Here is a 25848-nt window from a genome sequence, read left to right as displayed (position 1 = left end):
GAATTTGTTCACAAAAACATGATGAAAAGAAAAAAGATCAAACAATATCAGAATACTTTGAATAATTAAACAAATGAACGTAGCGTAGAGAAAATATACAATACCCTCAACTCAATATTTTGCTGCACTACTGTGAGCAGCAGTCACTGCCAACAAACAATCTGTGCAGCTCCCCGTGAGACCGCTGCTCCCACCAGCAGCTATTTTGGTCCGGTCTTCCTGAGAAACCTGCTGTGGCCGTCTCAGGCTTTAACACGACTAAGACGATTAAGATCAGAGCTCATAGAGGGGATGTAAAAAGTCTAGATTTCCTCGTCACTTGGACTTCATGCTTGTTATTATTATTAATATTTGCAACTGTTGTCACGGCAACATGACGTTATTCTTACTGCCTTTACACTTCACACTGCTTATCTAGCATTTTTCATCTGTGCTCCTCAGACAGATCCCTCCTTTGCTTTCTCTGGTGCATGTCGAGTGTGTCGCAATGATACCAGCTCGCTGCAGCGTCAAGATTTGTACCTTTAAATGGGCTGAATGACAGATAACTTAAAGACAACTGTCGTACTAATGGTGGTGAAACAATTAGTTTGAAACACGACTTTAATGCAAGTGGAGATGATTTTAAGGACACCAACAGTAAATCCTGTGATTTGTCTTTACTTTGGTGATTAGTAACAAATTAAACAAATGTGACACAATAAGTCCATCATCTGCATTTATGGGTGACAATTAAAAAGTATAGACGTGGCTGAAGCTCAAGAAGTGAGTAGGAAGGCTCTTAGTCCACATGTCAGCCTGCAGTGTAGAAACACTTTAATGGGTCAAAACGATGACTGAACTGTTTGTAAACTGTTGGTTTACTTTTTTAGGTTCAAATGCCTTCAAACACATCATACTAAAACAGAATGTCAGAATTAATACTGCATTGGCTGACAACAGAAAAAGTAATCTCAGGGTGATGATAGTGAATTATGAGCTGTAATGAGCCTGGTCCTGCTCAAGGTTTCTTTCCTCCTAATAAATAAAGGGGAGTTTTCTTTGCCACTGTTTGGCTTAAGGTTTTTCTCCCACCAGGGGAGTTTTTACCTGCCACTGTTTATGTTTATGTAATAATTGCTTGGGCGTCATGTTCTGGTATCTGGAAAGATCCTAGAGACAACTTGTGTTGTAATATGCGCTATATAAATAAAATTGAATTGAATTATTGGTCTTATACTGATAACACTGATGAGATTTAACTATATAATTAGGGCCCGAGCACCTTCAGTGCGAAGGCCCTATTGTATCTGTAGGAATTTTTCTTTCTTTCTTTTTTCTTTCTTTTTTCTTCTGACGAAAGGAGGGCCTTTTTGCCCCCCTAAACGTGCCCAAAAAGTCACCAAATTTTGCATGCAAGTCAGGCCTGTAACGTGCATCCAGGTGTGTTATACGTCAAAATGTGCGTCTACATCCTGCGACTATGGGCATTACTTTTCTCTTTCAAAAGCGTTACCATGGCGACGCTAGACGCCAAAAAGCGCGCCCACCCGTCATCTGGTTGGTTCAGACAGAAAAAACTTTGCGCCTCAAGCCCCACAATACGGTTTGACGTACATGAACGAAAATCGGTACACACTCTTGGCGCCATGGCCGAAACCGAACAGGAAGTCGGCCATTTTGAACATTCTGAATTAATCGCGTAATTTTGGAGCAATATGAGCCATTCCTTCGAGAATTAATACGGCCCGAACCGTAACATGCACCCAGGTGTGTTATACATCAAAATGTGCGTCTCCATCCTGCGACTACGCGCATTACTTTTCTCTTTCAAAAGTGTTACCGTGGCGACGCTAGACGCCAACAAGCGCACCCCCCCTTCATCTGATTGGTCCATATTTGATAGTTCCCCAAAAGTCACCAAATTTTGCATGCAAGGCAGGCCTGGCGATAAATTTGATATTTCATGGTTTGTATTAATGGGCGTGGAAAAATTGCTCAACAGCGCCCCCCGGAAAACTTTGTGCCTCAAGCCCCACAATACGGTTTGACGTACATGCACGAAAATCGGTACACACCTGTATCATGTCGCAACTTAAAGAAAAGTCTCTTGGCGCCATGGCCAAAACCGAACAGGAAGTCGGCCATTTTGAATTAATTGTGTAATTTTGGTGCAATTTATGCCATTCTTTCGGCAATTAATACGGCCCGAACCGTAACGTGCACCCAGGTGTGTTATACATCAAAATGTGCGTCTTCATCTTGCGACTACGCGCATTACTTTTCTCTTTCAAAAGTGTTACCGTGGCGACGCTAGACGCCAAAAAGCGTGCCCCCCTTCATCTGATTGGTCCATATTTGATAGTTCTCCAAAAGTCACCAAATTTTGCACGCAAGCCAGGCCTGGCGATAAATTTGATATTTCATGGTTTGCATTAATGGGCGTGGCAAAATGGCTCAACAGCGCCCCCTAGAATAATTTTCTCTGCCATAACTTTTGAAAGGTTTGACATAAAGAGTCGTGGGTGGTGTCATGGGACTCGGTATTGAGTCCTTGACCATAATTGGTGAAAATTAGCCCCGCCCCTTCTTCGGATTGGTTGTCCCGATTTTCTGCTATAACTTTTAAATGGTTTGACATAGAGAGTCGTGGGTGGTGTCATCAGATTCTGTATGGAGTCCTTGACCTTCATTGGCCTGAATTAGCCCCGCCCCTTCTTCTGATTGGTTGTCCCTTTTTTCTGCTATAACTTTTGAATGGTTTGACATAGGAAGTCGTGGGTGGTGTCATTTCTGATATGCTTATGGGGGCGGTGGCCGTGAGTGCGAGGGCCCGTTCATCGCTGCTTGCAGCTTTAATTTCATTTTAATGCTTATTTATTCTAAAGATTTAAAAATAAACCTTTTTTCTTTCTCCTGCTGCCAATTTCTTTGAATTGTAATTGCAGCATTCATATTCCAAACATCTTTTTTGTAAATGTTTCAAATACGAAATGATTGTTCATGACTGTTTTACTCACCTCCCGATCGTGTGCCTCACAGGAAATAGAAACCCTGGAGCCGTGCAGCTGCATCCATCTGACCAGCTACAGCATCATCATCGGCTCCAACAAGTTCTACGAGATTGAAATGAAGCAGTATGTGCTCGAGGGTAAGGATACACGTAAGGGAGGCAGCGGGTGATGCTGGCTGGTGGGATGATGCTGGAAACTGTACCATCTGCTTCATACTCTGCAGAGTTCTTGGACAAGAACGACGTGTCGCTGGCCTCGGCTGTGTTCGCGGCCTCCTCTCACAGTTTCCCCATCGCCATCATGCAGGTGGCCAGCAGCATGCAGAAGGAGGAATACCTCCTCTGTTTTCATGGTGAGTTTGTGGCTGCTTAAGCTCATCACTGAGATGTACGGGCTCAACGTGGCATCTCCTTTTATACATGAACATCTATCATTTATCCAGAGGTGTCAAGTAACAAAGTACAAATACTTCATTACCTTACTTATGTAGAAATTTCGGTTATATATACTTCACTGGAGTAATTATTTTTCAGACGACTTTTTACTTTTACTCCTTACATTTTCACGCAATTATCTGTACTTTTTACTCCTTACATTTTAAAAACAGCCTCGTTATTCTATTTCATTTCGGCCTTAAAAAAAAAACTATCCAGTTAAATTGCTCCAACCAGATAGAGTGAATTTGGTTGTGGTTGTTTCAGATGTTCTTGTCCAGTTTTGTTCTTACATCCGTTCCCTCAAATTCCTGCAACTAAACTTGGATGTACATTCCAATAAAGGTTAGGATAAAAGATAACGCGCCTCTGAAGTTTGACTTTTTGCACCATTAAAATACTTATAGGCAACTAGTCATCATATCTTCTCAATAGTCAGAGGTGGACAGAGTACTCGACCCCAGTACTTGAGTAAGAGTACAAATACTACTGGTCAAAATTTACTCCGTTACAAGTAAAAGTAGCTCATTCAAAATATTACTCGAGTAAGAGTAGAAAAGTACTTGCTTTTAAAGGTACTTAAGTATCCAAAAGTAAATGCTTTTAAATTTACTTTAAGTAAAAGTAAGAGTAAGAGTAAGAGTAAATTTCTTATTTTCCACATCAGTAAATTACTATATTTTTTCTAAATTAATTAAGCGGTTGTTGAAAGCAGAGAGGTAGTTCTGCTTCACAATAAACATTTGAAAATAAATGTCTGTGGTTTGTCTGTGCCCTCGTTTTTTACTCGGTCGAACTCAAACATTGAGTTAAGATTCGGCCAAGGATTTTGTGAAAGTCCCTGCTCCGAGTCCGGCTCATTATCAGACTCAGACGACTCAGCGGATTGTCTTTCTTCTCCTGACGCAGGCGTAGCCATTGTTGCGGCTCTGTCTTGACAAACGCAGGCTACTTTGACGGTATCGTTTTGAGGAGGCTTGACCTATTTCCGCTTTACGTACATCCCAGTGGAGAGCGTGCACTGTGATAGGTCTCCTCCTTTGACAAAAACAGCTTGTGTCCAATAGGATTTTAGGGAAGAAGAAAAAAGAGCAGACCTGAAAGTAACGAGTACTTTTCAGCCTTCCTAGAAATTTACTCGAGTAAAAGTAAAAATATTTGTCTTGGAAATGTATTCAAGTAAGAGTAATAAGTACCAAAGAAATCTAATACTCAAGTAAAGTACAAATCCTCTGGATATGTACTTAAGTACAGTACTCAAGTAAATTTACTCCCTTACTGTCCACCACTATCAATAGTACACATATATGGTTCTTTAATATATTTGCATTATACTAAGATGCATTCATTTTCTTTTGTCCTTAATGGCTTTTTTCCCCCTTAGATTACTTTTACTTTTATACTTTAAGTAGTTTTGAAACCAGTACTTTTATACTTTTACTTGAGTAAAAAACTTGAGTTGATACTTCAACTTCTACAGGAGTATTTTTAAACTCTAGTATCTATACTTGTACCTGAGTAATGAATGTGAATACTTTTGACACCTCTGCATTTATCTAATATTTTTTTAGTAGCGCTGGAAAAAGTATTGAACAAAAGGCAATGTGGGGTTCATTATCCTGAGCGACAGCCGACACAATCTTTCAGGGTCATTGTTGAGGTCCAGATGGTAAATTTGGCTGGAAAAAAGTATATGACACATAGTAAGATGCTGTTTGTGTGACAGAGTTTGGCGTATTTGTTGACTCTTATGGACGAAGAAGCCGCTCAGAGGAAGTCAAGTGGAGCCGTCTGCCTTTATCTTTCGGTAACTATCTCCTAGTTCTTGGTTTCTTTTTGCAGCTTTGTTAAATGCAGATATAAAATGTTTTTTCTGTCTGTTTAAACCTTGAACACTAATGTGCCTTTTGTCTTCGGCTGCAGCCTACAGGGAGCCCTACCTGTTTGTCACCTACTTCAACTCCCTGGACGTCATCGAAGTTCAAGGACACGCATCTCTGGGGTGAGACAGACGGGCCACCAAGTATCAGTCTAAACCAGGGGTGTCAAATGTATGGCCCGCACATCTCTCTCGGGCCGCACGCGGAGAAGTTTCCAACACAAAAAAACGAAATGTTAATTTACTAAAAAGGAAGGCATAAATAATTGCCATGAATCGCAGCATATCCGATAATATATTTCTTCTACAAATCCATCGTTATTCCACAAAGAGAGCAGTTTTCGACATTTTTTTAGTTTTCTAGAATGCATTTGCCGATTTTATTTCTTTGTAGACAGTCGTTTATTTTTATTAACTGACTACTATTATATATTTTCGCAGGAAAAATATCACTGCTAAAAAAGATGATAGAATATATTTATTCGGAGAATTTCAGTTTTGAATATGAGGATAGTGACAAAGTAAAACAGTTAAAAGAGAAGTGCTGACTTTTTCGGCACACTGGCGTAAATATCCGTGCCAATTTTTAAAAATAAATACACTTAATTGTACTGGAAAAATCTGTAAATCACAAAGAAACACTCTCGGATGTAATAAGAAAGATTTTGCTTTTAATTAAATTTCCTATAAAAAAGCAAAATATAAAAAAAACACTTGTTTCTGTTTATCTTTGTAAAATGATACTAAAAGTATCTTACATAATTTGAAAAAAAACGAGAAATTTCAAGAAAAGATCCTGAAGAAATATATTTTACATAATTAGAGTGTAAACAAAGTGCTTATTTCCTTTAAAATTAACTAAACTGATATAGGATTGGATAACAATAGTAAAAAAAAAAAAGAATTTCGCACCATTTTTGTTATTTTGAGCGTGCGGCCCGCAAGAAAAAAATTGGTTAAATCCGACCCGCCAAGCAAAATGAGTTTGACACCCCTGGTCTAAACTTTGTTGTGAGGAGTTTTCCCCACCTCATTGTCCTTGTATCCAGCCCCACAGTTCTGGCCCACCTGGACATCCCGAACCCTCGCTACCTGGGCCCGGCCATCTCTTCCGGGGCCATTTACCTGGCCTCGTCCTACCAGAACAAACTACGGGTCATCTGCTGCAAGGGAAGCCTGATCAGAGAGTCTGGAGAGCTGCAGAGGACCGGCTCCAGCCGAGGGTCAGCAGAAGAAACAGCAAGCATCTAAAAACACTTAAGATATTTGAACTGTGGTCAAACTCAAGTTACTTCTTATTGAAAATGCTGACAGCACCATCTGCAGTTAGGCTCCGATATGGCCCTCTGATAGAGAAGTGCTTGACACTGATGCGAGTTGTTGCTCTCTGCTGTGTCCTCCGCAGTAGTCCCAGTAAGCCGGAGGCCAGAGGGCCTCCCACCTACACGGAGCACATCTCCAAGCGCCTGTCGTCGGGCCCTGGCAGCCACGACGGCTTACATCGGGAGCCGAGCACCCCGCATCGTTACCGGGAGGGTCGCACCGAGTTCAGGAGAGACAAGTCTCCCGCCCGGCCGCTGGACAGGGAGAAGTCGCCCGGCAGGGTGCTGGACAGTCGCAGGGAGAGGTCTCCTGGGAGGTTCGGAGACAGCACCCGACTGCATGCTGGGTCTGTCCGAACACAGCTGGCCCCTGTTAACAAGGTACGGGTGTCCCGCTGGGGCAGGAGGAAACTTTTTCTTATTCCTCTTCTCACTGAGCTTTGCCGACTCCTGGAAGGAGGAACGTTAAAGCTGCAAAAAATAGTTGAAATTATATGAAACACTCTGAAACTAGATTACTTAGAGGGCCACAGAAACACGTTGGTTGAAATGATTGTTTTATAAAATCAACAGTATATACAGGACTGTCTCAGAAAATTAGAATATTGTGATAAAGTTCTTTATTTTCTGTAATGCAATTAAAAAAAACAAAAATGTCATACATTCTGGATTCATTACAAATCAACTGAAATATTGCAAGCCTTTTATTATTTTAATGTTTCTGATTATGGCTTACAGTTTAAGATTAAGATTCCCAGAATATTCAAATTTTTTGAGATAGGATATTTGAGTTTGCTGTAAGCCATGATCAGCAATATTAAAAAATTAAAAGGCTTGCAATATTTCAGTTAATAAGTAATGAATCCAGAATGTATGACATTTTTGCATAACAGAAAATAAAGGACTTTATCACAATATTCAAATTTTCTGAGACAGTCCTGTAAATTATATCCATGAGTGGATTTCGGACCCTTTGTCATTTAAAAACAGATTGAGACCCAACGCCACAGACACGAAAACGACATAAACAGGAAAAAGACGTGCAGCTAACTTTAAATAAATGCACTCATCACACAAGAAGACAAAATCAAGTCTTTAGTTTTTATTTGCTGATCTCATTTCTGAAATTAACAGGAAATAAGGAGGCAAGCGGGAAAAAAACAAGTGATCAACTCTAAATTCAGATCAAAGAGCTGTGGTCGGTTGGATTTGGATCTTGACCCTTTAATGCCTGACATAAAGTAATACAGAAAATCACATTTTTATTAACTGATATTTTTTATCATAAATATATTGGCTAATTTTCTGTGTTTTTCTTTTATTTTTTCTGCATAAATCTTTTTTTTTTCTCACATTTTTGATGATGGGGGTTGTAGAGGTCTCAAAAGTTAGTTACATCAGGCCTTATAAGGTTAAATGCTCAGGAGGACACGGATGTAGAGACACAGCGAGAGCTTTAAGTAGCTCAGAGTAGCTCAAAGCCACAGGAGACGATGTTATCTGCCATCAATGGACCCAAATAATCTGCAAAAGCTGGTTCAGTTCCTGAAGTTGTAATTGGGAAAATCTCCTGCAATTTGAATAAAACACTGAGTATAAGAGTATATGAATACGACTAATCTATATCAAAACAAAAGGATAAAAAGTCATGAATTTCTAGTAAAATACTGCAATTTGGAGTTAAATTACATCCCAGCAGTAATCCAATAGTTTTTAATGACATATTTTTCTACTAATGAGCTGTGCAACTTTCATTGTAGCTGCTGTAAATGATACCAGAATGTTTATCCACCCCTGAAAAAGCAGGAACTGCATGCCCACCTGTGTTTCATCCCTATGATGCAGATTGAATTTCATGTTGTTTTGAAACCAAAGGTTAAGTTAATGTGTCATGTCCCTCCTTGAATCCCAGTCGTTTGTTTCAGTGATCTCTCACCGACAGGATTAGTCTCTGACCTTTGCCCACATTGCTGGTTTGCAGGTGTGGGATCAGTCATCAGTGTGAACCCTCGCCGCCGCTCTTGGCCGGAGTCCGACCAGAACACGTGGGAGACCCTTAATCCTCTGAGTGCAAGCACACCAACACACCGCTAAGGCTGACCGTCTGTCCCTGCGCCTGTACATAGTGCAACACAAACCTGCAATGGGAGACGTCTCCTGTGACAATCCTCTTTCCTGACATGTGCTTTCGTGGGCGTGATCCCGCAGGGGAGTCGGCGGGCAGGGAACTGGCGCTGACCCACAGATCCAGAGAATCTACTTTATAAGAAACACTTCTAGTTGTACATATAGCTGTCTGGGTTTTTATAGAAAAAGGGAAGGGTCGGCCGGTGAAGCCACGTCTATTTTTTTTAAAGAGTTTCTAAAGATGTTGCGAGGAGATTACTGACGTCGTTGGTTAAGAAATACAAAAACAAACATTCTTAGAGGCCCAAGTTCAGCTTTAGGTATTTTCTCTGATTAGAGAAGTCATACCAGGTTTTAAATACTCACATATTTCAGGAAGAGAGAGCAGTCTGGGGGGTTGGGGGCAATACTTTGCACAAGAGATTGGATTTGAACAGGAGTCAAAGACCTCTGGATTAAATAGCCTTTGGTATATAAATGCATATATGCTTTATTGACTGTTGTCGTCTGGCAATACTTTGTAGAACTTCAAGTAAGCAATGTTTAGCTCCAAGTGTTCCTTGTGTTGTTTTTGGCAAGCCTCAGAAAAAGAGCCCCGCCGCTCTGCGTCCGGCGCCGGCCCCGCGCGGTGCAGTCAGGTTGACACCGCCTCGGCCAAGCGTCGTGCACGCGTCCTGTGTCTGTGCAGTGATGTGAAGTGTGCGTCAGGGGTCGTCACCTCCTAGTATCGTTTCTTTGGGACGGCTGAAACCACCTCAACTTGCCGACATCAGTGAGCATGACTTACTTACAGCAGTACTCGTCGCTTCTTTGAATCTTGATTCTCTTAGTTCTACTTTTCTGTCATGTATTCACTTAATTCTGCATTCAATAAGTAGACATTGATGTTAGACAGTAACTTAAGACTTCCTGGATTTTTAGAGATGTATACCGGAACATGCATTAAACATGATCAAAAAGTGTCCGTTTCCCCTCTTGTGTGTGTGTGTGTGTGTGTGTTTCAGCTGCAGCTGCAGCTTTGCGTCAAGAAGCAACTCGGTCGTTTCCTAGTTTATTCTCCTTTAATTCTACAACAAAAGGTAATGCTCTGTAAAGTAAATCCAACAAAACAAAATATTCAGACTGAACAAGGGGCACTTGTTACAGGAAACGGCTATGTACAGCTACACACTCCTCTGACAGACAGGAGAAGGTTCAAAGTGCTTTATCAAAAAGAGGAAAGAAAGGAAGAAAAAAAAAAAGAGGAGGAAAGTCAAACGGAAACACGACTGATCCCTTTGCGTGAGACCCTTAATAAAACTGCTTGGCACCAGTCTCCGACCAGAGAGACATGCGCACACGCACACTTGCTCGATACACGCACACAAACACACACACAGTGATTACTGGGCCGATGCAGTGAAGCTTCCGATAGTGTCAGCGTGAGCGGAGGGAAATACAACATCTGCAGATGAACAGAACTAATTAAAGAAAAGGGAGAATTAAAAAAAAAAACAACATACAGCAACATGCGTGTCGGCTGACAGGCACGTCACTGGACCCTCTCACGCACGGCCAGCTCTCTGGCCGTCTACTGAATGTCAAGTGCCAAAAAAAAATTAAAAATAAAAAAAAATCATTTTTTTGCAGTTTGAATAATTCACATTAGTGGATTGTTGGATAAGAGGAGCGCGTCTCGGATAGATAGATACTTTATTAATCCCGAGGGAGGTTCAGATGGGCGTCGGCTTCACGCAGGACTCAGTCTTTTAAATCAATCAGTGATTAAATCCTGTTAACTTTCATCTGATGGTCAGGACCTTGTCACGTGGTGCGCTGATGGGTGGGGGGGGGGAGTCATAAAATAAACTAAACTGATCAGCAATCTCACCAAAATAATCATCTTTACGATCCTAATCTATGCTTAAGTGCTGTACTTTTAAAATCAACAGAAATCTGCACAAAAACAAAAGGCCTTGTGAGGAATCTGAAAAAAAACTAGTCACTCAGCAACTACAAGCTCAGCGTGTGTGGGGGTGTGTGCGTGTGCATGAACATGTGAAGTAGAGGTAGTGTTTGTACATGGTTTGAATGGAGTAATGTTTGTGTGCGATTCTGGGGGGGGTGTTGAGGCTGCTAGTGTTGGACCACCGTTTCCCTCAAGCTGATGAGAGGCGGCACCTACGCCCTCCTCCTCGTAACTGGGGATCCGTCCATCCATCCACCCACCCCGCCTGGCCTGGAGGACGCAGGGCGTCCTGGAGGACGCAGGCGTCTCTCGCAGGCGTCCTGGAGGACGGTCGCCGCAGCCACAGTCTCTTGTTCCTCTCAAACACTGATTATCCTGTGGCAACTGAGTTATACGGATTTTTAACAGCAATTCAACAACGAAACCTCAATAAATAAAGTCCAAATAATGATCGCATTTGAAAAGGGAAAACCACTGCAGCATCAAAACAGGACAACCTGCTTCTCTATAAAAAGAAAAAAAAAACATTTCCAACAGCTTGCAAAATATAGGTATTTTCTGCAATTATCAACAAAAGACAAAGCAATAAAAAAAAATAGTGACCGATTAAGTGAGCCACTATTTAAGGATTCTATACACTTTCTTAAATGCTATATAGGTATCTGAATATATTATTTTATTCATTTATTTTACAAAAAAAGTGTGTGTCGGCGTGTGCAGAGGTCAGTGACTGAACGGTTGTGCTAAAGAGTGGGCGTCTCAGGGAAGCGTTGCTGACCGACTTCAGGAGGATTTAAAGACTTGATAAAAACCCAGCGAGACCTGCAGGAGTTTCAACAGCAAAAGCTCGCCGCTGCAAGACAATATTCTGAAGGATCGTAACAGAAAACTCTCCTGTCTGCACTGATACTCAACTGAACTCATTGTGTCTTTAAGTTTTACCTCCAAACACACACTGATAGTGCTGTACCATGTGTGGAAAGCTGAGTTTAACCTCCACTCGAGCAGAAGCAGTAAAACTCATCCAGCTGAGATTCAGCCAAAGGCGTGTCGAGGGATCAGTTCACCCGATACACTAAACAAATACACTAAACTGTTGCTTATCCAGTCTCACCCACGACCTGGAACGCCCAGCTTTAGACATGTGGGAAGTCAGGTAAAAGAGGTTTTGTTACAATAACCCTGGAAATCATAGGATCGAGTGTTCTTTAAAAGCTAAACTGCACTAGAAAGGAAAAGGTGCTATCACAAAAAATAAAAAAGTACAATTTCACTCTTGGAAGTTAAAGTTTAAAGCTTCATTTTTTTTTCTCGAGTTATTCAACTGAGCAGAGATTACCTTCACCACTAATCAGAATTTCTGAAATATCTCACACTAAGACAAACAAAGCTGGTCAATAGCATCACTTCCAGATTAAAGTCTTCACACCAGATCTTCATGGTTTGGAACCAGAAGAGTGAGAATAAGTGCTCTCATTTGAGTGAACTGACCCTTCAAGACTTCCTTCCTTCCTTCCTTCCTGCCGTCAGTGACGACAGCTGCAGGTCAGACAGACCGTCCCTGCTCTGCCAGGATAACTTCCTTCACTCTTTACCCTCCAGAGGAGAGTCGTCACTTTGAGCTCAGACATGAAGGTCTGAGCAGAAACCTTGCTGGGGGGGGAGGGGGGCGCAAGTCCAAGTCCTTCAGAAGACTTCAGCAAACGCCGTGAGACGACCTGCTCTTCCTGCCTGGTCCAAGAAGCCAGGATGTCAACTTTCACCTCTCACTGCCACCACAAACCCTGCGAGTGAGAAATCCTTTCACACACACACACTCTTGTGCACGGCCACCACTCAGATTCTCCAGCACATCATTTTCTGTATATACACATTAAACTCCACGTATGCAACAAGCACAAGTACATGAGACATTCTGGGGTGGCTCCTGGGCTCCTGGGCAGCGCGTCCGGTCCGGTGGTCCTCAGTTGGAGCTGGCAGCGATGGGCTTCTCCAGCTCCAGGTCCAGGGGAGCCAGGCCCAGGTGCAGGCTGCCGTAGCAGGTCTTGCAGACACGGGTGGGCTGGAACAGCTGCTGGCTTGGCACTGGGATCTTCTGGTCACAACAGTTGGCGCAGAACACGTTACCGCAGTTCCTGCAGGGAGAAGAAGACGGATAAGTGACGGGCTCTGAAGCAGAAACCGCTCTCCAACCTCCAGTTACCATGCGTCTCCTTGGCAGATGGGGCCAAATGTGGCCACGTAAACACACAATTCCTGTTTCTTAACCTGCAAAACCAGCCTGGCTGATCTGGCCGTTAATGAAGAGTTGACTTGAGCCTTAGATTTCAGCCATCTGAGACACATGATAAAACAAGCAGGAGACATCTCACTACATGCTGCCTTCTCGTTTGGTGCTCTAACTCAGGGGTCGGCAACCCGCGGCTCTAGAGCCGCATGCGGCTCTTTAGCGCCGCCTTAGTGGCTCCCTGGAACTTTTTCAGAAATGTTTGACCTTTTTTCTCTCCTTTTTTTCCCTTTTTAAAAATTTTTCTTAATTTTTTCATTTTTTTCTCTTTTTTTCTTCCCTTTTCCTTTCCTTTATAATCTCGACATTTCGATTTTTTTCTCAAAATTTTTACTTTTTTCTCGACATTTCGACTTTTTCTTGACATTTCGACTTTTTTCTCTGCATTTCGACTTTTTTCTCAAGATTGTACTTCGACATTAATCTCGACATTTCGATTTTTTTCTCAAAATTTTTACTTTTTTCTCGGCATTTCGACTTTTTCTTGACATTTCGACTTTTTTCTTCACATTTCGACTTTTTTCTCAAGATTGTACTTCAACATTAATCTCGACATTTCGACTTTTTTCTCGACATTTTGACTTTTTTCTCAACATTTCGTCTTTTTTCTCAAAGTGCATAATGAAAAAATAAATCTTCCCCCAGTTATAACTAATATAGAAACATGCAGCATGTGTTGCCTTCATTCTAAGGCTGATACAAGACTTTTCATTTTTTGCGGCTCCAGACATATTTGTTTTTTGTGTTTTTGGTCCAATATGGCTCTTTCAACATTTTGGGTTGCCGACCCTGAGGCTATGACATCTTGATTGTTCAGCCAATTAAATAAAATAAAATAAATAACAACAAACAAACAAAAAAAACAGTTGCCTTTCTTGAACAATACAGCAGATCACACTGCAGGATTCAGATCCCCATGCTCAGTCTCGGATGTAAGGCCATGCGCACACGCCAACACATACAAGTGGTGCCCTCTGCCTACAGCTATTCAGTCTGAGCAGAACAAAAACCAACAAAAACTTGTGGTGCACTTATGATCCAGCGTTTTGCACCACCACGTGGGCCGAGCAGCTTCTGATGCCATGCTGTGCTGCTGGGAGGTGAGATGCAGGGGGCTGGTTTGGGGCAGCATGCTGCCGGAGGGGTGGGGGTTTCTGCTGATGGTGGGTTGAGGCTGGAGGAATGCAGTTTGTTTTATATAAATTTTCATATTAAAGCGATCAGCCTTCGACCAATCACAGCTGGCCAATTAATAGACACTGGACATAAACACTGCGGGTGACGGTTTAGTCAGTACGTCTCAGAAACGGAGGTCTCCCTGCGGGACTACTGCTACTTCAAACTGAAGGAAGATGCAGCAGGTGAGTAGGGGGACGTGTTGGGAGGCGTGGGGTTGGGATCGGGGGGGAGGAGGGTGCAGCAGCGGAGGGGGGGGAGGCTGGGGAGGGACAGGGAAGCCGGATCTCACCAGACCTCCTGGACAGGCTCCCTGCCACTGTAGAGGAGGAGAGGGGCAGACAATGGATAAGAACGGCCTGAATAGTGGAGACAAAATGAACACACTAACACACTCCTTCCTGCTGAAGATGTGTGTTCAGACTAGCTATGACCGAGCTCATAGCTAGAATCATGACGGATCACGTCATTTACACTGGACATCCAAAACTGTTCCTCCCAGTGAGCGGTGCATTTGGTCCAACTCTCAAAAAAGGAAGTGAAGGAGACTCAAGGGATGTGAGCAGTGTTGGGAATAATGGTGTTAAAAATAGCAGCATTACTAACGCTGTTATTTTTTCCCAGTGACGGGTAATCTAACCAGAGGTGGGTAGTAACGAGTTACATTTACTCCGTTACATTTACTTGAGTAAGTTTTGGGAAATTTTGGGAGTAGTTTTGAATCACTATACTTTTTACTTTTACTTGAGTAGATTTGTGAAGAAGAAACTGTTCCTCTTACTCCGCTACATTAGGCTACGTTGAGCTGTTACTTTTCTTTTATCCCTTTTATCCGCGTACGCGTCAATCTCATGACATCACTGAGTGATTCTTTGGGAAAAAGGTTTGTTTTTGCATGTTTTGTCACATTTACACAGACTCAAACACACACAGAGTTTATATGAGTTCATGGGCTTGTTTTAGTTCTGCCTGGTTAAAAAAGAAAAGTACAAAGGCTTGAAATTTTGTGCTACTTGTGCTTAATTTATTTTTTTTATTCTGTTATTATTTTATTATTTATTAAAGTACTTGAATTTACTTTAAGATTATTTTAATTTAAGCTATTTTTTTTAAATTAATTTTAATTAATTTTATTATTTTATTGATTTAATTTGCCTGAAGATGATTATTTTATACTTTTGTCTGTTTGACTGGTTTTGTTAAAAAAAATAAATCCGATGTTACTGAACAGTTACTCAGTACTCGAGTAGTTTTTTCACCAAGTACTTTTGTACTTTTACTCAAGTAATTATTTGGATGACTACTTTTTACTTCTACTTGAGTCATATTATTCTGAAGTAACAGTAATTTTACTTGAGTACAGTTTTTGGCTACTCTACCCACCTCTGATTCTAACTACTATTACTATTTCAAACGTTACAACGCCGTTACCGTTACCGTGAGTGAAATGTGGCGCGTTACAATACACTGACATGATATCTAATTGATGTTACCTGACCTGACTCAGTCACAGTGTTGGGAATAACGCCGTTAAAAATAGCGGCGTTAGTAACGCTGTTATTTTTTTCCCAGTAACAGGTAATCTAACTAATTACCATTTCAAACGTGACTCACCTGGTCGGATAACAGCAATTAGATATCATGTCAGTGTATAGTAACGCGCCACATTTCACTGTGAGTAACGGTGACGGCGTTGTAACGTTTGAAATACTAATTAGTTAGATTGCCCGTTACTGGGAAAAAAATAAAGGCGTTAGTAATGCCGCTATTTTTAACACCGTTGTTCCCAACACTGGATGTGAGGACACGATAGCACCAGAGCAAATGCGCCAGCAGATGGCATGAGACAGAGAGCACATTCATTTCATCCTAGATGTGGGTGAGAGCATCAGGCATCAATGTAGAAAATCAAGCCTTTCCAACAAAGTTGGAATCAAGCCAACTGTCACGGCGAGTCCCAGCGAGCTTTTGACAACATCAGAGAAGTAGTTATCACAAACGAGAGGAAAACCTCAGTAAAAATGTTCAATCTCAGACCTGGACGTATGTAGGTCCAGGGAGGGGGCGGGGTGGGAGCAACAACAACTCAGTATATCATCATGAGCCCTGTAGCACCCTATAATGTAATAATTTCCTGAAAATGCCCTAAAATGTAATAAAATTTGCACTTAACTCAATCAAAAATGTAATAAAACCCAATAATGTAATAACTTCACCAATAATGTAATAAAATATCCTGACTGATATTGTAATAACATTTTTACTGATAATGTAATACCTTATTACGTTTTTGGGAATTTATTACATGGTACTCAAAGTCTGCAATTTAACCCAATAGTCATTCTGGTGTTTCAAATCCAGTGTATATAACATTATTAGATACTTAAAACACAAAATGTAGAACTCTGGACTGAAAATGAACATATATATTACATTATTTGTCAAGTATTACATTATCAGTTATGGGAAAAAAAAAAACCCCATCTGAAAATGTAATAAATTCCCAATAATGTAATAAGGTATTACATTATCGGTAAAAATGTTATTACAATATCAGTTTGGATATTTTATTACATTATTGGTGAAGTTATTACATTTTTGGGGTTTTATTACATTTTCGATTGAGTTAAGTGCAAATGTTATTACATTTTCAGGAACTTATTATATTATAGGGTGCTACAAGCCCTTTTGGTTATATCCACCTCTTTGTCCACATGCAGCAGTAAACCTTTGGGATGCACTTTTAATTCCTTTTGATTCAAACTGAAGCACATTAGCAAAACAGTGAGGTTATTCTGCACTCGCCTCAGTCACTACGAACTGGGGGTTTAACCGTCAGTCACATAATGTAGGAAATTGTCTGGTACATTTTCTCAGTTCCTGCAAAAAATTCCTTTCAACCAAAATCAGATTAGTGATGTTTTGGTACTAAACCTTCATCAGGCAAACAATCTTAAGATGACCACAAAACATCTTTAACAGAAGTTGTCCAATCACATTCTCCAAATGTTCCAAAAGGACCTAATTGACACAAGAGGCTCCATCAGCCTTGTCTGAGGAGATCAGAAGAAATGTCTAGAGAAACATTAAAAGACCATCTCCGTCAGCCTGATGTTCCTGTGACTACAGTCGTCAACCTTATTCTAAAGTTTAGGGTCCTGGGGACTATGGTCAACCTCCCATGAAGTAGAAATAAGAGGAAAACTGAGGACAAATTGAAGAGACGGATGACATGAATGGCAGTGTCAGATCACACCAGCCATTATTGTTTGAACCAAAGTGGACGACTGAAGAGAAATCCACTGCTGAAAGCTAATCATAAAAAAGCCAGACTGCGCATATTAAAGGAGCCACAAGCCTGCTGGGAGAATTTTAGACAGATGAGACAAAACTGGAGCTTTTTCACAAATCAGTTCCAGGTTCACAGAAAAGAAAACTGAAGCTCCTGTGAAACAGAGGGGCGGTGTCTGGTGCAGGAAGTCTTGAAACTGTGTAGAGTCCAATGAAATCTCAAGACTAACCAGGCACACTGGAGCAAAATGTGCTGCCCAGTTTCAGAAGGTTCATCTCAGTTTCAGATTGTGGGTCGTCTAACAGGATAATGACCCAAAACACTCAGCTAGAAACACCCAAGAATGACTGAGAACAAAACACTGGACTATTCTCAAGTGTCCCTCTACAAGTCCTGATCTAAATCCTATTGAACATCAGTGGAAAGGCCTGAAACATGCAATCTGGAGAAGAAACCCTCCAAACCTGAGACAGCTGGGGCAGTTTGCTCACGAGGAATCGGCCACAAGACCCGTCTACAACTGCAGAAGTCTCACTGAGTTACAGCAGCTTGATTGTAGTGAATGCATCAAAAGGTTGTGCAACAAATATATTTTTTTGTTTAAAGCCATGTCTGATTTTCATTAGTCAGTTTTCAGTCAAATGTGATTAATTATTACTTTTTCAGTTTCAAGTGGTTTTTCTGCCCATTGTGGGTTTTTCTTTATTTAATTTAAGGGTAACAACTGATTTATCCTCGTGTGAGAAATTTAAAGATGTTTAACAAGCAATTCCAAGTTTTGATATTTGATAATATTTCTACAGAGCAAATAAAAACAAAGTATTGCACCATGACAAACATTTGTCATGGTGCAGAACCATTATTAAGTATATCTTATTAGAATAGGATCTACAATAACATGGATAACATACAGCATCAACATAAATGACAACATCTTGAAGTAACAACAGCTTGGACTCAATATTACGGGAACATGTATACACTTGCAAAACAGAAGTGAACATAGAAGTGCATTATATAATTAATAAAGGTGAGAGAAACAAACTAAAAACATATTCATCGTTCATTATGTCCAGAGCTAATGTTGTAGAAAAGTACATATCCAGTAGTCCGACAACATTTGAGCCTATTATTATGGCCATCTGACCTTTGGAAAGAGGAATAAATAGATATAAAACAGTAAAATAGACTCAGGGTTGTCTACTGCTGCTCTGTATTGTGCTTTTGTGCTCACTATGATTCATCAGTTTTCCAACATAAGCGAGCCAACAGGGGCATCATGTGATTTACATGTGCGTGCCTAAGCCATAATGTTGATAGTATTCTTTTTTTCTTACCAGTAAAAACATTTTTTTCATTGTACTTTTACAAGGTGCAGAATTCTCCCAGTGGTGCTTATCACTGGGAAAATTAAGCGAGTGTGATTTATTACTTCACTAACTTCAAATCAGAGTGTAATATGTACAAGAGTAGATATTACCACTTAAAGGGAAAGTTCGGTTTTTTACAACCTGGACCTTATTTCTGGCATTTTTTATGGTTGTATACTCACCCAGAGGTGTTTGGTGTCATTTGGAGTCCTTCGGAAGATATTAGGAGTTTTTTGCGAGCCGCTTCTCCATATAACGGTAGCGCATGAGGGCACCGCGGGACACAGACGATGCAGCGTCTAAATAACACATGATTGCCGCGAAAATCATTTCTTTTATGAATCACTAGATCTGCTTCCAGGACCTGTTGTAACATTGCGGGGTTGTCTGTGTAATAAATAAATCCGTTTGTAAACAAGACCTCTGAACTCATGACGTCATCTCTGTGCGCGCACTCTGTCCTCCGTTCACTGAGCTCTTCAGCCGTATACTCCGTATGGCTCAAAACGGTAAGGACGTCCATCATATTCAAAGTCGTCGTCCACAACCTCAGAATTTGACAAATATTCAGACATGTTTCAAATAACTATCAGTAAACTAACAGTAGTGAACTCCAGCTGTACACGGAGCTGGGTCTGGGACGCGCGCACAGAGATGACGTCATGAGTTCAGAGGTCTTGTTTACAAACTGATTTATTTATTACACAAACAACCCCGCAATGTTACAACAGGTCCTGGAAGCAGATCTAGTGATTCATAAAAGAAATGAAGAGTTTCGCGGCAATCATGTGTTATTTAGACGCTGCATCGTCTGTGTCCGGCGGTGCCCCCTTCGCTACCGTTATATGGAGAAGCGGCTGCAAAAAACTCCTAATATCTTCCGAAGGACTCCAAATGACACCAAACACCTCTGGGTGAGTATACAACCATAAAAAATGCCAGAAATAAGGTCCAGGTTGTAAAAAACCGAACTTTCCCTTTAAGATCACAGAACAACTCTAGTGTCAAAATAAGCTGGAATGGGGCTTCAGCAGTGTCCGAGAGGCTCACTGTGAACCACAGAGGAGTGATTCCTCACACTGATGATCCTCAGCACGTACCTGCAGTGGTGCTTTCTTGTGGCAAGCCAAAACCTGCTCTCACAGCCGTAACATTGGGCGGCCAGATGATCGGGGTACCAGCGAGTGACCTGCAAAGCACAAAGGCCTTCACATCTACAGAGCAGCCCACTAACAAACGTCATCTGTCACTTCTCAAGCTCGTTCAGCCGAGAGAGCGTTGGTCCTCCCTATCCTGATAAGAGTGTCTAGTTTGGCTTGACTGTTCACCTCAGTGTCCTGCTTGTCCACCTGTTCCCAGCTGGCCTCTGAGAAGAGCTCCGTGCTGCAGCGTGACAAGCAGTTGGGGTCAAGGTTGCACTCCGAGTCCGTCATTGAGGTCTGCTTAGAAAAGGACAAGGAGTTCATTTCAAGTGGACTTTAAATCAGGAAATGTTAACGTTCAGGCTGAAGTTACTATAACTAGCTAAGTATACTGTGTAAAACCGATCCGTAGTTGGTAGGGGTGTAACGATACACTAATCTCACGATACGATACACGATATTGAGGTCACGATAACAATACGATATTATAGCAGTATTTTTTTTATGAACCTTGAATGAGGAACATATGAAATGGAAAAAATACAAAACAATGCTGTGCGTTTTTTTGCCCTATTGTTACAGTTTTTAATGCTTTATAACTGTTTAAGTTTTAAAGAAAAAGCCAGGCCATAACTGGATTAAGGAATTGTCTACAACATTACCTATGGAAAAGATCACTTACATTATAAAGGGTAAACTGTCATCGTTTCAAAACATTTGGGGTCCTTTTATGGAATTTATGGAGAGGGTGGATTTAAGCGGTCTGGGGAGTGGGGCGGATGATGAAATTGAGTTGTAGCTACTACAGTAGGGATCCTCTGCAGTGTTCTTAAATAATTTCCTCTCTTTTCTGATACTTGATTTCTTTATCGTGTGAATTGTATATTTGAGTTCATATTTCTGAACTAAGCACAATGGTGAAATACTTTGGGCTAACCTTTCAAAAACAGAGAAACCTTTGTTGTTTTGATTTTTGTTACTTTTTTTGTTTTGTTTGGGGTTTTATTTATTTTTTCCTTTCATTTTCTCTTTCCTTTTCTCATTTAAATGTAAATTGAGTGTTGTTTTATGTTATCTTATAAATGTCTGAGTTGTAAGAAACATGATTCGATTGCTGGGCAATAATTCAGCGGCCCTTGGTGTTTCCTTTTATGTAAGAGCACTCTTACTTTTGTGTTATTGGAAGGATTTTGAAAAACAAATAAAGATATTGTTGGAAAAAAAAAAGAAAGCCAGGCCAACCATTTTCCACAAACTGAACTAAAAGTAAATGTCAGGTTTGCATTATGCATCTTCAGTTTCATACAAGTACAAATATTTTGCCACAAACTGAATAGTTTCTCTCATGTATGATCTGACTTTTTTCTTTTCCATAAATTTAACAACTAAAATTAAATAAATAAATAAAAGTAAATAAATACATACAATTTTACATAATAAAAAAGATTGATTCATGCTCACCTTATAAGTGTAAGAGGAGATTTATTTTGTTAAGAAGGTTATTTTGGTAATTCAGGGTTCATTATTTTATAAATATATTCTTTATATTCTGATGTAAATCAGGGAATATAATGACACTAGTCAGTTTATCTGTAGTGATTAGTCTGTTTTAGATTGGGCGGAGTGATACGCCACAGTACGGCACTAGTTGCTGTGTTGATGTTCTAAAATCCTACACTGTTGAGGGACATTAAAGTACACTGGAACTCAGCAGAAGTTGTCCCCGTGTTTATCCTACTCACGACCCGAAAAAGGTTTAATTTAATAAGGTAAGGCTTAACTTTACACCAGCCTTACATAAGTAAAAGTTCAGAGCTCAAAACCCCCCAAGAGTCCCGTGATCGGGACCGCAAAACGGTACTAGTTTCTTCTGAGCGGAGTAAGATTTTCGTCCGCGGTTCGAGGCGCGGTCGGCACCAATACGTTGCGCGTTACTAGTCAACACAATAGATTAATATTAATAACCCAATATCGCGATACAGTTTGTCACTTCCATGCAGGGTTGCCACCTTTCAGAAATAGAAATAAGGGACACCCCGATTTCAGCAGCACAGGCGCCAAAAAATAGGGACATCCCCAAAACTTCTAAAATGCATGAAATGTATTTATTTTACATGAAAAAACAAAATGCTTTGATTTAAAGTTTAAAGTGCTTTAATAGCGTTGAACTTGCATGACTGTGCGGACAACCAACCATGCTAGCAACTGAAATAGGCTCCTCTGCTATGTATGTCCACATCAGCCCAGATGTAGAATATAGATACAGGTGAAGAATATGGTGTAATAGTTAGTTTATTTCAATAATTCAACTTAAAAGGGGAAACTAATACATTACATAGTCTAATTACAGGCAAAGCAAGATGTGTTAAGCCTTTATTTGTTATAATTTTGATGATTGAATTGTTTATTGATTTCATAATATATTCTAATTTTTTTAGATTTTTTTATTTGGGGTTTTCATAAACTGTGAGCCATAATCACCAAAATTATAACAAATAAAGGCTTGAAATATCTCACTTTGCATGTAGTGGGAAACAATACATTTGTTTCACCTTAAATTGAATTTACTACGAATGAAGTTTTGCAATATATTCAAATTTTCCGACCTTCACCTGTGTATTATGACATGAATAAATAAGAGCATAATATGTGTCTGTATAGGTTCAATACGGAACGCAACTTCTAATTCCCAATTACTGAACAATTCCGTATTTCAAGAGACCTCCATGACACGTATCGGGACGTTTTAGTATTGCGAAATTTCGTGGCACGATATATTGTTACACCCCTAGTAGTTGTCAGGTTCTGGGCATGTTAGTATCTTACCACTTCATCTCCCATTTCTCCGTTGATCCTGTGGGAGCCGGTGCGCTGCTGATTCTCCAGTCGACTCCAAAGCTCCTGCACTTGTTTCTTCAGGGTCTCCACTTCCATCTGATGTCCTGCCTCGATCTGCCTCAGCCGTTGCTGGATGGCGTCGGTGTGCAGGGTCAGCCCGTCGTCGTCCAGGTGGCTGCGGGACGGCTGCTCCGGGCTGACGGTGGCGCGGCTCAATACGGCGTGGCACCAGCGGTGCTGAGAGCAGCTGCCCCGCGAGTGCAGGATCAGGGAGTTGCAGCTTGCTAGGGACACCTGTCGACTCAGAGGTGCCCGCTCTCCATTTCCTTTGGCCCAGTGCGGTCCCCCGCAGGGATCTCCGTCAGAGCTGTCCCCGTTACATAGCCCGTCTCTGCTCACGTCTGTACTCGCTGACTGAAAGGCACTAACAGAGGGCTGCTTGCTGCCCCCGTTTAAAGTTCTGTTAAAGCCGTGCTCACCTGTTTCCAACCCTCTCTCTTTTCTGGAGCAGGGGAGTTGGCTCCTGGTATCGCTGCAGGGCTGATAGTATTTACAAACAGGATGTTGTACTGGAAGCTCCAACCTGCTGCAGGCCTCTTCAGTTAAAGTCTCTGTGGAGCTTTCCATTAGGGAAGCCCTCTTGTCCATCTGCTCAGAAACGCCGTGGTCAGATTCAGTGTCAGGACAACTCTCGTCTGCGCTTGGCTCCTCCTCGGGTGACCTGTCCACAAAGCCGTTAGCTATAGTTCTGTGGGTCGCGGGTTGCTCCGGCTCATCTGAGCAGGGGTCAACGGGTCCCTGCACGAGCTCTTCTTCAACCAAAGAGTTCTCTACATTCTTCACCAGGCCCTCAGGGGTCTGACCCACTTCCTGATGATCCAGCACCTCTTCTTTCTGTGCAATCTGACAGGCAATGTCACCTTCCTCTTCAGCTTCAGTCCTGCCATTTTCTGCATGGTGACCATTAAATACTTCTCTCTGAATCTCAGTCCCGTTGGCGATCTGATGCTCCTCCTCCTCGACTGTTTCTTCCCCCTTCATTTCTGTATCAACAGCAGCTAAGACATTATGTAAAGTGGCATTGCCCTCTCTCTGCACATCAGCTCCTGCTTCCTCCTTTGTGGCTTCCTGAAGAATATTCTCCATTTGGCCCTCCGCCACCCCCACTGCCACGGAGAGTTCTGCCTCCTCTGCTTCCTCTGCTGCTGCTGCGTTCACAGACTCAGCCTGCGAGTCCTGGGACTGCGGGCTGTCCTCCAGCTTAGAGTCCAGTCCGTCTGGATAAGGCCCCACTCCGTTAGGACGCACCTCCGGGTCCTGGTTCCCCCCTCCCTCCGGCCCCACCGCCATGTTGAGCTCCAGAGAACGCCGGTGGTCCTGCCACTTCTCGTTGAGGCTCGGGTCACTGGAGCGACGATTGGGAGCCAACGAGCTGCCCAGCTCACAAGCACTCGGCAAGTTGTCGAAAGAGCGGGTTTTAGTGCGCCTAAACAAGGACATGAAAGAACAAACCAGCACAGAAAAGTCATGTGATTAAATAGCGTCAACTCAGCATGTTTGACACCTGATGCTTCACAATGTTCTTACTAATCAGTGACTGCGTTTACATGCAGTCAATAACCCTTTTAAAACCCGAATATTAGCAATAACCCGATTTTGCACCGCCATGTAAACACCAATAACCCCTCTGAATAACCCGAATTTGCTGGGTTACTCCTTTTAAAACCCGAATATTTGGTCATGTAAACGCCAAACGGAATATCCCGATCAAACGGAACATGAATTTTTTTTTTCTGCGCATGTTCTTTTCGCAAGGAATCTTGGTCTTTTGAGTCCAGGAAGTTCTTCTAAACACGGAGAAACGCAAGACCAGGAGGAGACTAATCACTTCATAAATGTAATGAAGGATATGAACATTTCTGCATTTGTAGACGGTAAAAAGTACTGGGATAGCGAGATTTACAAGAAGGTGAGCGAAAAGTTGCGCAAAGCAGCATTTGTTTTCAATTTTTGAAAATCAAAACTGCTCTCTGACCAAATACAGAGGTTCTTTTCAATTCAGGAGACTCCGTATAATCTTGTGGCAGGTGTCTGCAATTTCACAGTACAAAAAGCTAAAAAAGGTATGAAAAGGAGATGTGTCTCCATTACTGGAGTTAAATTCTGGAATGATGCCAACATAAATAAACTTAAAAATATGTCATTCTCTTTTTGTTTTTAAGAAAATAGTTTGTAAAGCTATTTTTGAAGCTTATAAGTGCAATTGACCATCTGTAAATGTTTCTTTGCTTTTCTATTGTTTCTTTGCCTTTTGTTGTTTCTTTGCTTTTCTATTCTCTTTTTAATTTTCTGGAGGTCGGTAGCCAAAAAAACTAAGTTGGTACTATAGGATAGGCTTTTATGCCTATGCCTTTTCAGTTATTGTTCAACACATTTTTTGGTTTTGTATGAAATGTTAATGCTGTGCACAATGTTTTTTTTTGGTGTTGTTTTGTGTTGTTATGACTGAATAAACTTCATTCAAATTTGGATACAGGAAGAAGAAGCAGAAATGACGGTAATTGCGTCACCACGTTCTCCGTGCGTCGCTGGTTTGATCCAGATATCCTGAATGATTAATTACCATGTATACAGGGATAACCCTGTTTCGCATGTAAACGGAATATTCCGAATGTTTCAGTAACTGGAATATTAGCAATAACCCGAATTTTGACTGCATGTAAACGTAGTCAATCATGTCAAGCTTATCAAGAAACATGCAGCACAGAAAAAGAAAACATTTCAGGCTACAAAGCTACACTTGTAAATCTATAACAACATGCAAACGGAACCTTCTGTCGGCTTTTCCAGGGTTCCTCTGTGTTCTGTCGTATGACAGAAGGTCAACAGAGCATAAAACATCTGAAATTGTACGGCTTTGAGCAGAGGAAAGTACTAAAGCAGAAGAGCTGAAAAGTTGGGCCCCTCCGGCTGTAGGAGTCCACAACTCATCTTACATGCGGAAGGAAGTGGTTTGGGGTTCAGCTGCCAGCGCGCCAGG

General features: G+C 41.4%; 2 protein-coding genes across 11 annotated transcripts in view; one reads left to right on the top strand and one right to left on the bottom strand.

Moving 5' to 3' along the window:
• The window catches only part of LOC133451438 (citron Rho-interacting kinase), a 76023-nt gene extending 66339 nt beyond the window's left edge, over positions 1-9684 (top strand). The window contains exons 35-41 of the mRNA XM_061730487.1: positions 3022-3130; positions 3217-3345; positions 5154-5234; positions 5351-5429; positions 6356-6529; positions 6712-7009; positions 8610-9684. Of these exons, the coding sequence (XP_061586471.1) occupies positions 3022-3130; positions 3217-3345; positions 5154-5234; positions 5351-5429; positions 6356-6529; positions 6712-7009; positions 8610-8633 (894 nt within the window). The 3' untranslated portion in view covers positions 8634-9684. The remainder of the gene's footprint in view (positions 1-3021; positions 3131-3216; positions 3346-5153; positions 5235-5350; positions 5430-6355; positions 6530-6711; positions 7010-8609) is intronic.
• A 113-nt stretch (positions 9685-9797) lies between these two features.
• mtmr3 (myotubularin related protein 3) overlaps positions 9798-25848 on the bottom strand; it is a 36709-nt gene continuing 20658 nt past the window's right edge. For 3 of the 10 annotated variants that reach the window (XM_061730476.1, XM_061730480.1, XM_061730479.1), the window contains 5 exons: positions 22797-24294; positions 20157-20270; positions 19929-20017; positions 14459-14485; positions 9798-12838 (listed from right to left, as the gene is read on the bottom strand). In XM_061730476.1, the coding sequence (XP_061586460.1) occupies positions 12667-12838; positions 14459-14485; positions 19929-20017; positions 20157-20270; positions 22797-24294 (1900 nt within the window). In that variant the 3' untranslated portion in view covers positions 9798-12666. The remainder of the gene's footprint in view (positions 12839-14458; positions 14486-19928; positions 20018-20156; positions 20271-22796; positions 24295-25848) is intronic. The other 7 variants (XM_061730477.1, XM_061730481.1, XM_061730483.1 and 4 more) reach the window with 5 other exon arrangements.

This window comes from Cololabis saira, chromosome 9, assembly GCF_033807715.1.
Source record: "Cololabis saira isolate AMF1-May2022 chromosome 9, fColSai1.1, whole genome shotgun sequence".
NCBI lineage: Eukaryota > Metazoa > Chordata > Actinopteri > Beloniformes > Belonidae > Cololabis > Cololabis saira.
This window is presented reverse-complemented; position numbering and strand designations above follow the sequence as displayed.